A 13,567-nucleotide genomic window follows, 5' to 3' on the forward strand; every position below is an offset into this window, starting at 1 on the left:
ACGCTGGAAGGAAGGTCGTGCGCCCTCAAAAGATACCGCCATAAAGTGTGAGATAAAACGTAATGGAGGTGTGGAGGCGAACGGCCTCTAATGTCCTGGGCGTCTATAAAAAACGAGGCAGGTTGATGTCCTGAAGCAGCATAAAACGCATAGTACACGGACCTCTGTAGCTAAGAGCAAGACACTTACAATCCCTCCATCTAAGCCCACCTCAACCGTGTTCAACCTCCAGTAAAATGTCGAAGCTCATTCCAAGCACCACGCCCGATCGAGAGTTCAAAGATCATACAGACGCCATACGCGCTGTAGCAGTTTTTCCCATATGGTGACGGTCTATGCGTTGGTATTTTTTTGCAGTCAGAAAACACAACGAATGATCATGGTCACGAAACGAGCGTGAAGTAGAAATGAAGTCAAAAAAAACTTGCGAGTACAGGTACGAAGCAAGAAAGACAAGCTACAAAACTTACTAAGTCACCGGAGTAGACCTCCGAATTCTACGTACATTCTCGTGCCTCGATCTTGTGTAGAACATAAGTTCTGATGACAAGTCGCTTCGTCTGTGGGACTTGAAGCTTGGAGACGGATACTCACGAGTCACCACCTGAAGTTGCATCACTGATGATAACCTGATTAAGTTGATTTATTGCCATGACATTTGATAGGATGGTTTTCGGGACGATTCTAGTAAGTACTGGGGGTATTCTAATGGGGGGTTGGGAAGATGCGACTGACCAAGGCGAGATGTGATTAGTATGTATTTGGGATTGCTCGTAACAGCTAGCGACCTAAGTACTGGCATACACCCAACTGCCTGCAGGCGAACATTGCTCCTCCTGTTGGGTGTCTCGTCTCCCCCACCTCTTCACGTCACGTTCAACAAGATGCTGTAAACGGACAAGGCGGCCCATCTACTAGTATAAGGCGGCCACTCTCCTGATGCGCTAGCATGTCAACCGAAAACGATGAACTGCACAATATCCAGAAGGCACTTACGGTGTTATACGCACACTCCACTGATGTCAATACGGTACTGTAACTGCTAACTTATCAGTGACTTTGTTCAATGAAGATGTGTGGGTGTGGCGCACGAGCAATATGTGAACTTTTTGTATGGGAAGGTCCTTCGTAATTCCACGGGACTACCGCCGATCATGATTGTGGTTGGGCATTTTACACACGCATTGGCGCCAGCGAGGAAGCTGAGCAGCGTAAACAGGATGCAGCAGGAAATAAACATGATGCAGTTTGTGCAAGGGAATGAGGCAAAGTCATAGTAGCAGGCAGGTATTTATAGGCTGAAGCTTCCAGTGTGAACGTAAAGGCGTGGCTCGGATGCCCTACTTTAGGCGAAAACAATTGAGCCGAAACACATGATAATCTACGCAGACTGAGAAGAACTGTGAATGTTAGGAGAAGTTGATGTGACAAGTGCTCAAAGGGAGATGTACGGCACGATGGGGTCGTAGGGCACGAATGAATCTCCGGTTCCTGGGCGGCCTCGGCTTCGCATTACTTGTCAGGAATGGGCACGTTCATCAGACGTTGTGACTTCCCAAACAACACTCTGCGTAATAAGACCATCCTTGGATCGATCAAGCTCCGCACGGCCGCCATAGATATCGAACCTCCTGCGCAACATTTGAGTTTTAAGGTTTGGTCTTGCGCAGAAGGCCACTGATTAACAACACGGAAGGCATGAACAGGATCATAAAGAACGCCAACGCGGACCGCGGGCGTGCAGGGTCTTTCTGCTGAGGATATGGGGTGGAAAGGAGTACCAGGCTGAAGAATGGCTATCGCTCGGGTGTTGTTACCAAGACCTCGGCGTAGGATGGATGTCATAGAGGCTAGGAGGGTTGGTCAGACCTTGAAAGAAGGAAGACAATGATTCTACCGACACCCCCACTGCCCGGAATCAAATACCGCAGTAGTCTGACCTAAAATGAGCCTTGATGTGCCGACCCGGCTTAGCCTGAAAGCCGCGGCTTTGGACGTGTACAATAGGCCAGTGAATGACCTTAGTAAGTACTGGGGGGATTCTAATAAGGGATGCAACTAAGTATTTGGCAATTCTCGTACAATGATCGAAGTACTGTCGTACAGCCGGCTGTCTGCAGATAAACATTGCTCCTCCTGGGTATCTCGTCTCCCCCACCTCTTCACATCACATTCAGCAGTTTGCCTTCACAGGTACTGTAGCCGGACAATGCCCAAGCTTTTTTGTCAACTTGCCGGTGGCCTGGTATGATCGCTAGCATGTCAACCGAGAACAATGAGCTACACAACATCCAGAAAGCACTTACGGTCTCATACACACACTCCACCCCTGGTGAGACGCTATTCTTAATATCGATGTAACTCCCAGCCTATCAGTTACTTTGTTCAATGAAGACGTGTGGGTACGACGCACAGACACAATGTGGTATGGGCTACTGGCCCTGGGAGGATATTCTCCCGCTTCATGAAACCACCTGCCCACTCGACTGTAAGTGGGCACTGTGGACACGCATTGGCGCCAGCGATGAAGATTAGCAGCGCAAAAATGATGGAACGGGAAGTAAGCATGATGGAGTTTCTGGGAGGGAATGAGGCAAAACCATAGCAGCAGGCAGGTGTTTTATAGGCTGAAACTTCCTGTGTGAACGTATTGAAAGGCGTTGCTCGGATGCCCTACTTTTGGCGAAAACAGTTGAGCCAAAATGCATGATAATCTCCGTAGATTTGAGAAGAACTGTGAACCTCATGAGAAGATGTGGCAAGTACTGAAAAGGAGACGTAAAGCACGATGGGGTCGCGGGGCACTAATGAATCTCCGGTTCCTGGGAGGTCTTGGCTTCGCCGCGTTGCTCGTCAGATGTGCACGTTCATCGGACGTCGCGACTTCCTAAATGACACTCTCCGGAATATGATCATCCTTGAATCGATGAAGGTCAGCACGGCACGCCCCGTAGATGCGAAAACTCCTGCGCAATGTTTTGAGTTTGGTCTTCCATAAGACAATTCGCGGTCAACAAGACGGAAGGCGTGATGATAGATTAGGCCGACGCGGACCGTGGACACGGCTTTCTCCCGAGGCGGCAAGATGTACTAGGCTGAAGAATGGCTATCGATTGGGCGTGGTTACCAAGACCTCGGAGTAGGATGGATGGCATACAGGCCAGGAGGGTTGCATCAGAGAGCCAGAGTAAGCTGATCCCAAGAAGTACACGACAAAGACGTTGAAAATATGGAATTCGTAAGAAAAAGCACTTGCCTTATCAGTGATCACTGCATCAAGGCGAGTGGAGAGATTGGACCGACTTTCAGGAAATATGCAGCGATGTGTCATCAGGTGTACCAGGGTTTACAGCTACTTTCATATCGATAGACCAGAATCCATTTTTGTTCATTCACCGCTTTTGTTTACTTGTGGAGCTGAACAAACAAAAGGGTCCCGCCTATTACGATACTTGGTCCGGCGAAATACCCCAGAATGGTACTGGACTGCGCAATTTCTATGATACAGTATCACAGGTTCCTGTCATATTTATGCATTAATCCTTACAATTGTAACACTATTTTGATGCATGAACGCTACAATTCTAATGCCATTGTTTGATGCATGATGCATGATGCACCCACACCGCATTTTGAGGCACCTACTGTGGGAATTACCCCACAACACTAAAAACATCACCCCATTTGGTCATTCTCCACAATATCAATTATCCCCAACCCCCTCACTACAGCTTCACCACTACACCACAATTAGCTATACATTGCATAGAAGTAGTATTTTAGTATATATGTGTGTAATAGAACATAATAGACCGCTTTTTGTGCTAACTATTGCTCCAATGCCTCCTATAGGCCCTTCCCAGTACAGGGTAGGGTAAAAAACACATTCGCATTTCCCCCCCCTTTGATAGGAGAGTGTTCTAGCACTATTGGAACATATTTAGGAGTATATATCAACATATTACACCGCTTATTTGACCCCCTGAAGGGCCCTACATCAAAATATATAGCATATATACATAAAAACATAAAATAGGTTCGCATTTGTGTATCTCCAGGTATACGGACTTAGTAATACCGTCCCCAACATCTACTCTAACATAGAAACAATGTATCAGGAGCTCAGGGACACAGGACAAGACCTTGTGATGCTGTGTACCCACCCTCTCCTGGTGGTTCATCCTCTGGGAAACATTTTCCTGCAGGAACACAGCTGCAGGAGTATATAGGGATCATTCCTAAGTATATTTAGAGTATTTCCACCAGGTCTGTACATCAGGATACCTACAGGAACCTTCTATACAGGCTAAAACTTCCAAGATCGCATTTTTCGCACTTTTGGTGTTTTTCCCTACTTTACCATTATGCTATATATTTTGATGTAGGGCCCTTCAGGGGGTTGGGGATAATTGATATTGTGGAGAATGACCAAATGGGGTGATGTTTTTGGTGTTGTGGGGTAATTCCCACAGTAGGTGCCTCAAAATGCGGTGTGGGTGCATCATGCATCATTCTAAAGGCCTGATGCATTATGTACAATATTAATGCATCAAACAGTGGCATTAGAATTGTAGTGTTCATGCATCAAAATAGTGTTACAATTGTAAGGATTTAATGCATCAATATGACAGGGTTGCCTGACAGTATACTGCTCATTTGACACTGAATCTGACCTCACTGCTGGTATGACTATTTATCACCAACTCATCATGGTATGTTTAACATTGTCTCTGTTACTGATCATGCCAGCATGAGTTCAGCATTAGTACTCGCAGGTTTCAACATGCTCTGCTCAGGGCTAGCGGCTGGGTTATTAGCACAACGGCTTTCTCGTCTTCTCAAATGTTTGACTTCAATGATGTCAGAATGATCCGACTGATACTGTTCCCCTCATTTGATAGTTATCCCAGAGACTTCAACCCCTCTTGCCTCATGTAGCGCATGTTGCAATTCTGACAAGAAGATGTCTGGAGTACGCTCAATACATGACAACAGGTACTGAGAAGGTCAGGGCAAATTATTGAACATTATATTGACCTATTTTACTTACTGATACATCTATTGCAGTGAGCAGATGAGGACATTGTCATATACCTGATCCGACTGCTCCGACAATATTAATATCCGCTCTGCCTGACTGTCATATCCCATACCTCCGGATCTCCACCACTAAAGTCTGGTTCTCCATCCTGTTATTCTGCCCAGCGCTTCACCTTCGTCTCCGCACTCACCCCTAGCTCCTTTTAGAATAGCTATTGCTCCAGCTACCAGTTATATCCTTTCCACTATGCTTACTGATCCGTCCGTTTGTACTTCATTTCCGACCTCACTGCTTTGATCCGTATACACTTACTAATAGACTTTCCACATACTTCGTACATAGCCCTTACTTTGCTGACTGACTTACTTACATGATACCTACAGTATATAAACTCCTGTAATACTCCGGAACTCCTCAGTTCAAATATCATCTTAGTTCTGCTCATTCCTGCTTCTCTGGACTTGAGTCTCATCTCTTGTCCACCTCCGAGTCTTAGGGGTTAAACCTTAGGACTAAATCTCTGTCTCTACCTTAGGGTAGGTCTAACCTCTGTTCTGTTTCTACTCCGGACTTGTCCATAATAGTCTTACTCTGTTCCCACATAGTCTTCTGGAGTTCCACCGAACTCCCCCAATGTCTGACCTCTGGACTTCCCCTCTGCCCCTTGGAAATTAAGGGCACATACTCGGGTAAAGGGCGCAGCGCACGAGCTGAAGCCGAAGCCCTTTGAGTAACCTCCCCCTTGAGCACAACCTTAACACTGACCTCACACTTTCGCAGTTGGCTCCCGCATCCGCTCCTATGGTTCTGCTCAACCGCCTCGTCGGTTACCCTCCACATCATTTCCACTCCACTGGAACCCCTTTCCCCTTTTAGGTATATACTTTCTCCATTGACACATAGTACTTACTTCCCGGATCACTAGTACTTCCCATAACTGCTCATCTAACTGATCCGACACGTACATATTGATATCCGCTCCAACTTATGTTTTTCACCTGTGTTCACTTACAAATTGTATACTTAGTACATAGCCTCATACTAAGGACTACTAGTCACTGCCTCCTACATAGAAGTATATAAACATACCATGTACTTAGCTACTCTCCAGTCTTAATATTACTGGTCTTCCCGCTGTCTCTACTAGTGGGAATTCTCTGTAGGACTTTGCTCCCTCTCTGGACACAAGTTTACCTTGTTGTCACCTCCAACCTTCCACTCCGACTTAGAGCCATGCTCTAAGTATTCACTCTTACCTCTCCGACCCCATCAATCAATCCCCTTACTCCCTTCTGTCCCAATAAACTTCCTCCACCTCCCCCGCTCTGCTTCTAGTTGGATTACCGCCAGTAGCACTTACCTCCCAACCCACAAAGCAGACCAAAGCGGTCTGCCCGTCCTATCATTGGACATTGTCATACCCGCTCCAAATTCAGGGCATGTACTCAGCTAAGGGTGCAGCACAAGAGCTGAAGCCAAGCCCCGACCCCTCTGCTTCTCCGTCCGAGCACAGTCTCTAACAGACGTCCACTTTCCAAGGGCCTTCTGACAACAGAGCCTGTGAGACGAGAGAGCCAAAGAACTTGGTTGATAGTTTGGTGGCTTGTGTTAGTGACTTGTGCTATGGCCCTGGTTGACATTTGGGCAGACATAGTAATCCATTGTTGCTTTATGGTTGCTGGAATGTGACGGTGGTTTCCAGCCATGGTGAGGATGGTGTCTGAAAAGAGTGTCGAGTGAGAAAGTTGCACAGTCCAGCGCCATTTGGGGGTATTTTGCCTGACCAAGTATCGTAATAGGTGAGACCCTTTTGTTTGTCCAGCTCCACAAGTAAATAAAGCGGTGAATGAACAAAAATGGATTCTGGTCTATCAATATGAAAGTAGCTGTAAGACCCTAGCTAGAGTTGCTCCACTTTTAGTCTGATGATGGCATGGGTTTACAGATACCAGGAATGAAACTCACCAAGTCAAAGGTGAGAGGAACATCAGACAAAAGTTGATGAAAGTTGATAGTAGATGTTGCATTGACGAGGACAACTGGGTGGTGGGACCAAGTTAAAGGTGAAAGGAACATCAGACAAAAGTTGATGAAAGTTGATAGTAGATGTTGCATTGACGAGGACAACTGGGTGGTGGGCATGTCACAATGGCTCATTCTTGGTTTATGTGTACCTCTCACTACTTTTGACCATCTCACCATCACATAGTATACCTGTCATATACCCAATTCAACCACTCCCAACACTGTTCATAGACGTCCCTACTATTGGTCCGACCCCCTGTTTCCCTGTCCGCTCCATCCCTCCATCTCCGACAATGCACGAAGTGCATCTCATCAGGACTAGCCCTGCTACCTCCGCCCGACTCTGCTCCGCTCCTCCAACACTACCCCTATTTCCTCTGACACCATATCCCTACCCTCCGACCCTATCTGGAGCTCCGCTCCTCCACTCCTCTGCTCCATTGGTCTGACCAATCCTACTCCCTCCACCATCTCCGCTTTTCTGACCCACTTGGTTCCTCCAGTTTCTCTCGTATCACCTCACCCGACTATTAGTCTGCCCGACCGCCTCACCAGTCCACTCCTACACTAGGTACCACTCAACTGGTCCTATCTCCATTTAGTATCATAGTTCTTCCTTTTGGATCACTGGTAATTCCTATACTGGAGTGATTACTGATCTGTCGCGTACATACTGTTCTCCGAGCCCTTTCTTGTATGTCTCAGTCATCCTTCTAGTAATTCTGTAGACTCAGCACATAGCCTTCTGCTATGCTATGCCAACTTACTTAGAGTATATAAACATATGTACATCTGTCTGTAGATCTTTAGTCTGAATATTACCTTTCCTAAGCCCTGCTCTTCTGTCCTTTGACTTAGGCTTAACCCAAGTCAACTCCTGTTTGCTGGCCTAGGGGATTGACTCCCTAGGTCGGCCACCTTCTCTGCTTGTCCAACTTCCCGTGCCTCCACCACCTTTCCCATGCGTCGGACGTGTGGTTAAAACTCTTGTACCTCTCTCCTCCGCATTACTAACCTGCATTGGACTTCATCCGAGCAGTCTCCTCCGCTCTGTTCCTACTGTTACCTCCGACTGCAGTAGCCCTCCAACTCTCCCCTGTAGGGTGGCCACCTTCTCTGCTTGTCCAACTTCCCGTGCCTCCACCACCTTTCCCATGCGTCGGACGTGTGGTTAAACTCTTGTACCTCTCTCCTCCGCATTACCAACCTGCATTGGACTTCATCCGAGCAGTCTCCTCCGCTCTGTTCCTACTGTTACCTCCGACTGCAGTAGCCCTCCAACTCTCCCCTGTAGGTGGACCAATCTCTGCCCGACGTTCCCGTGCTTATCTAGTAGTCTGTCTGTCCTCCTTTGGAGGACCTCCACTCTGACGTCCTGTTGGAGCTTGTAGAACTCGAGTCGGACTACAATCCAAAATTAGGGGCATGTACTCGGGTAAGGGGCACAGCATACGAGCTGAAGCCAAGCCCCTCAAACTCCGTCTCACCCCTGAGCATGGTCTTAACAATACCCCCTCTTGTAGTACACCCTGGAATGTTGTCTTGATCGCTACAACACAACTGTATTAAATGTCACATTGGCCAAACATTGTCAATTGAGGAATCTTCCCTACAGTCAGTCTCACACTCCTCCTCAGCCTACTATCAGATTCACTAATCATTTGCTGTAACTGGCTAATGTAAGATGCAACTATTTGATGTCTCATGACATATGATGATGTACTGGTGTACACACCTGGCTATCTGCAGATGAACATTGTTCCTCCCATTGGGTGTCTCATCTCCCCCACCTCCTCACATCAGATTATGCAATGTTCCTGTGCAGGTACTGTGTCCAGACGATGCATATTCCCTTTTTCCAACTGGCTGTTACTACCCTGATATAATCACTAGAATGTCAACCAAGAACAATGAGCTGCACTAACACATAGTTCAGTCATTTCTGTATGTAGAACTGAGGCTCCAGACATGCAAAAACGGTGTAGAATTCATGCCATCCGATGACTGGCTGGTGGACGTAGGAATACTAGTGTAGTGTAATATAAATCCTAAATTAATGATGGTAGTAGGATTATATGTAAAATTAGTCCAGCTGGTGTGAGCAAATGAGTATTATGTTGGAGTCTGGATTGAAGGCCGAAGGTGAGACACCAGAGTGAGACATCAGTAAATACCAACTTTCTCACAGAGGTCACACACTTGGGGTCTTGTGACAGCATACCACAGGACTCCACAGTTCGTGCAGGCTCACAGTTAATAGTCATACAGTTTAACAAGACCCACAATCAACAAGGTTCCTACTGCACCTTAAGTATAAGTATTGTATTTCAAGTAGTGGCATAAATTACTAGCCTGGCAGTACAACTCAGCACTCAAATTTTACCATCATTTGATACTCAGAGCCCAACTCAAACTGACTTGAACGAAAGTGGAACAAAAATTGATTGCATACTAGTAGAAAATGTTTGACTCGAGGCTATTATAAGCCTCACATACAACATATAATCAATACTACATGGATGGGGACAGCATAAACACAAAATGACAATGCAAAACCCCAAATAAATCAAGAACTATTATACAGTGCTGCCCATGTGAGCCTTTCATGCCTGAAGCATCAGAATCAACAGTATTGCAAGAGAACACATACACGCACCACACGAACTCAATTGACCTTGTCCTCATAATGGAGAATTGGGAGGGTGGTGGGACCAACCATGATCTTTGAAGATGATCTCATACATCCCAGCCCAATGTCTGTTTCATTTACGTTCTTCTCGGCAGCTGCTGCATAAACTTTGAGCAGGCTCGCCAACACCTTATTTTCCCATATAACACAATCTGCAAGTGCCTTCTGAGCCAGGAAAACATCACCCTTGGCTCTTATGAGATCAAGCACAATGTTTGCTTTAGAGTCAGTTTGTTTGTGGGCTTCAGGCCATTGCATATAAGGTGTGATGAAGAATGGCAGAAATGATAGATGAAAAGGACTCACAATTGCATTGATAGCTTCAAGAACTTCATATAGGTCATGTATACTGTGAGGTGCTGCCCCATTGCATTCATTGATGGATTGAGAATGGCAGGTAGAGTCATCAGAGCAGAAAGCAAGCACTGACAGTGATCATAAAGTAGTGATATCAAACTTGGGCGATGAGGATAACATGAGAACTCAATGTACATGTGGAAAATGCCAAATTCAGATCGACTTTGCTTTTTCATACTAAGTCTGTGAGTCAAATATCAATATCAGCACCATGGCGCCAGCCCATTGCCCATTGTGTGGACAAGAATTCAAGGACCATACCTCCATCACTTGTCATATGAGCCAACCTCAGTCTCCTCATATTTTATTTTATTTTCTAGCTGTACAATGACTTGGCAACCTGGTGCTCTGATCTGAAGAAAATTGCCATCTCTATCACACCTTTGGCATATGCTCTTTCCCCGCCAGCTGACATTCTGGTCCAAGAGTGTGCAGCTTGGGTTGAAGCTGCCACTGCAGAATTACTGGACAGTGGTAGATTCCTGCACTGTGGACTAGACAAATTGGGGAAACCAGGAATTTTGCACACCCTGCACTTCTTGAGGGTATCGTTATATTCTTCTATACTGGATCTTATTGCATTGCTTGTAGGCGACCAGCCATTTTCCAGAAGGAGGTGCCATTAAAATGCTTAGCTCTTGTTTGCACAGCAGTATGTCCTCGATATTGATGTGTCAATGTTCTGACACATTATTTCAGTTTCATTGTGTCTTCCAGGGCCTCAAGAAAGATGGTAATGGCAAATGTTATTCAAAGTTCACTTCCAAGGAGTATGAGTCCATTTTCCATTCAATGCTCAGGCTACTCAATGATGTCATGAAAGACCCATATCACAGTCCAAAGCTGGTGCAGCAGCTTCATGAATGGGCCAAGGTTGGATGGTCAGGAATATTTTTTGCATTGCATTCAGCCCTAATGAATTTATCCAGGGTAGAGGCAACCAAACCTGATGGCATTGACACGTCGAAACATCACCACCCACGTGTCCAGCCTGATTGAGTTCTCTGGCAGCATTTTTGTAGTGCAAATCATCACATCATATCCTCACATATTTGTATTTGTCTCTTTGCTCGTCATTTACTAGTATCATGTTTCCCACTGATTGAATATACCATCATTTGTTTGCTACTGTATCTGAGTTGAGTAAGCCACCTTCTGAGTGGTTTGTGAGTACCTGCATGAACATGGACAGATCTGTACAGACAAACAGAGAAGAATGATGATATTCAAAACCTCACTGAGCAGGTCTGTGAGTGTCTGTGCAGAGACTGATAGAGAAAGTTCTACTGTGGTGAACTAGCTAGTAGGGACTAAGATGTGTGTATGGCGCACTGTACAGATCCGGACAGATCTAGACAGAGCCTGGTAATTTACTGATGGACATTGCGAGTGCTACCCAAAGGCACAATGGAAGATGAAGTGATATATTACCTATCGCTATGCTAACTACCTTAAAGCTACATGTCATACAAATGAGCATCTCAGTCCCCCATTTTCATTATCACATCAGAGCTAACCATACCCATAGAATATATTTGTGCTAGGTATATTACTACACTTACATTGAGTCCATTTCCTGAGACTGAGATAATATATTTGTTCTAGCTCTCTCCTCATCCGCCACTCACCTAAAATCACTTTAGGTTATGAGCCCTGACTTGACTGCAATGGATACTGCACTCCCTATCTTATCATCACTGTTCAACATCCCAAAGCTAGCCAAAGATGGCTCTAATTGGATAACCTATAAGGAAAGAACATTAACAGCAATAGGGGCTAGAGGCTTGATGCACTATACTGACAGTCGAGCCAAGAAACCCATACCATATGTGATCAATCCTGTCATATCCCATATTTCCAGACCTGGAACTCTGGATCCTCACTTGTTAGACCCAGACTTCTGTCCTAAAATTCTGTCCAGCGCTCCAGTTTCATCTCTGGATCTACACCTATCTCCTTTTAGATCATTGCTCTCTGGCTACCAGTCCTAATCTTTTCCACCTTGCTTACTGATCTGTCTCTCTGCATTCATTTCCGACTTCATTTCTTTGATCCGTTGTATACTTACTAATATACTTTCCACATGCCTCATACATAGCTTTTCACTGTGCTGACAGATTACTTACTTGATACCTACAGTATATAAACCCCTGTAAAACTCTGTACCTCCTCAGTTCAAATATCATCTTAGTTCCTGCTCATTCCTGTTCCTCTAGACTTGAGTCTTACCTCTTGTCCACCTCCAAGTCTTTGGATTTATTCCTTAGACTATATCTCCAGCTCTACCTTAGGGTAGTTTACCTCTGTTCCATTTCTACTCTGGACTTTTCCATAGTAGCCTTACTCTAGTTCCTCTTGAATCTCCAGAGTTCTGCCGAACTCCCCTGGCATCTGACCTCCAGACTTACCCAGACTTCCATTCGACTTTCCTCCTACCTCTTGGAAATTAAGGGCATGTACTCAGGTAAGGGGCACAGTGCACAAGTTGAAGCCAAGCCCTTTGAGTTCTCCTCCCCTTGAGCATGACCTTAATAGATCCTAAGACAAAGGTCAAGAAGAAGCCTGATGGCTCGTTGCCTACGCAGATTGAGTTGGATGAGTTAGATAAGAAGATAGATGAATATCATCAGAAAGACTCACTGGTAAAGCAACAGATCCTTAGCACCATCACAGATTGTCTCCTACTTTGAGTTCAGAAGCTCAATAGCACTTCCACCATATGGGAAAAGGTCTGCAAGATTTACAAGGGCAAAACCGAACTTATCCAGATAGATTTGCAACAAAGACTCTAGGAGTTGAGGTGTCAAGATAGAGTTACCAAATGGTAAAGAACACACCACTGTTACCCTTCGTGACACCTTATATGTGCCAAAAATGGTGTTCACCCTCATTTCGACCCACTGGATCACTGCAGGAGGTCTTTCTATGCGCTGCAATGCGATGTGACTGAGAGAACAAAATGTATTGTGAGGGCTTGAGTGCTAACGACGCTCAACAATGATAACTAACAGAGGCGGAAGGAGGGAAATCGTGCAAGAAAACGATGAGGCAAGGTTGTTGAGTGTTTGGGCGAAAGCCTGCAGGGCTTTTCCGGCCTGAAACCAGGATCCGAACCTAGGAATCAATGTGAGCTGTGTTCCTGAATGTTAGGAGGACTACGACGCATACAGCGAAGCTTGATGCCCTGGGATGAAGGAGTTGTACTCACTTCGAGTGGAGGACTAACGCACTGGTGGCATGGTGTACTGCGTGAAGGGTTCGAGAGCGGGTGAAGACTGGATGTATGGTGCAATGATTTTGGCATGGTCTCGAAGGTACAAGGTAAATCCTTCGCTTGACCATCTTCCCATTGTCTTGACGACGTTGAATGGCACTCTGTGCAAGAGGTACTCTAAAGTTCCTCCAATTTGTAGACCGTGACCCTTGAGGTCTGGGAGTCCTGCTGCTGATGCTGC

General features: G+C 45.7%; 4 protein-coding genes across 4 annotated transcripts; 1 reads left to right on the top strand and 3 right to left on the bottom strand.

Annotated features, from left to right (window-relative positions):
• Nucleotides 1–637: 637 nt before the first annotated feature.
• On the bottom strand, nucleotides 638–1,300 carry EDB91DRAFT_58680 (uncharacterized protein). The gene is made up of 4 exons (XM_041327793.1): nucleotides 1,092–1,300; nucleotides 997–1,042; nucleotides 789–936; nucleotides 638–730 (listed from the first exon to the last, which is right to left on the bottom strand). Exons 1-3 carry the CDS (start codon nucleotides 1,238–1,240, stop codon nucleotides 877–879), a joined length of 255 nt encoding a protein of 84 aa, XP_041171443.1. The 5' UTR covers nucleotides 1,241–1,300; the 3' UTR covers nucleotides 638–730; nucleotides 789–876.
• A 219-nt stretch (nucleotides 1,301–1,519) lies between these two features.
• EDB91DRAFT_1263628 (uncharacterized protein) lies at nucleotides 1,520–2,025 on the bottom strand (the record flags this gene model as incomplete). Its single annotated transcript, XM_041324460.1, has 3 exons — nucleotides 1,520–1,631; nucleotides 1,679–1,850; nucleotides 1,902–2,025. Coding segments are annotated over 3 exons (408 nt in total), but the record flags the coding sequence as incomplete, so codon positions are not given.
• An 81-nt stretch (nucleotides 2,026–2,106) lies between these two features.
• Nucleotides 2,107–2,741, bottom strand: EDB91DRAFT_1166084 (uncharacterized protein). Its single transcript, XM_041319979.1, has 3 exons — nucleotides 2,414–2,741; nucleotides 2,307–2,361; nucleotides 2,107–2,242 (listed from the first exon to the last, which is right to left on the bottom strand). Exons 1-3 carry the CDS (start codon nucleotides 2,566–2,568, stop codon nucleotides 2,174–2,176), a joined length of 279 nt encoding a protein of 92 aa, XP_041171445.1. The 5' UTR covers nucleotides 2,569–2,741; the 3' UTR covers nucleotides 2,107–2,173.
• Nucleotides 2,742–9,783: 7,042 nt separating this feature from the next.
• On the top strand, nucleotides 9,784–11,111 carry EDB91DRAFT_1086726 (uncharacterized protein; the record flags this gene model as incomplete). The annotated part of the gene is made up of 7 exons (XM_041316096.1): nucleotides 9,784–9,821; nucleotides 9,851–9,980; nucleotides 10,004–10,018; nucleotides 10,433–10,662; nucleotides 10,704–10,764; nucleotides 10,812–10,993; nucleotides 11,042–11,111. The coding sequence occupies 7 exons, from the start codon at nucleotides 9,784–9,786 to the stop codon at nucleotides 11,109–11,111; spliced, it is 726 nt and encodes a 241-aa protein (XP_041171446.1).
• Nucleotides 11,112–13,567: the final 2,456 nt, after the last annotated feature.

Source organism: Suillus paluster (assembly GCF_016628075.1).
Source record: "Suillus paluster strain FC165 chromosome Unknown EDB91scaffold_103, whole genome shotgun sequence".
NCBI classification, from domain to species: domain Eukaryota; kingdom Fungi; phylum Basidiomycota; class Agaricomycetes; order Boletales; family Suillaceae; genus Suillus; species Suillus paluster.

Coding starts and splice junctions, on each gene's coding strand:
- EDB91DRAFT_58680 (XM_041327793.1), bottom strand. CDS start 1,240: ATGTTTATTTCCTGCTGCATCCTGTTTACGCTGCTCAGCTTCCTCGCT. Junction 1,043..1,091: donor AAAAAGTTCACATATTGCTC/GTGCGCCACACC, acceptor CTGATAAGTTAG/CAGTTACAGTACCGTATTGA. Junction 937..996: donor TGGAGTGTGCGTATAACACC/GTAAGTGCCTTC, acceptor CTAGCGCATCAG/GAGAGTGGCCGCCTTATACT.
- EDB91DRAFT_1166084 (XM_041319979.1), bottom strand. CDS start 2,568: ATGCTTACTTCCCGTTCCATCATTTTTGCGCTGCTAATCTTCATCGCT. Junction 2,362..2,413: donor GCCCATACCACATTGTGTCT/GTGCGTCGTACC, acceptor ATAGGCTGGGAG/TTACATCGATATTAAGAATA. Junction 2,243..2,306: donor TGGAGTGTGTGTATGAGACC/GTAAGTGCTTTC, acceptor CGATCATACCAG/GCCACCGGCAAGTTGACAAA.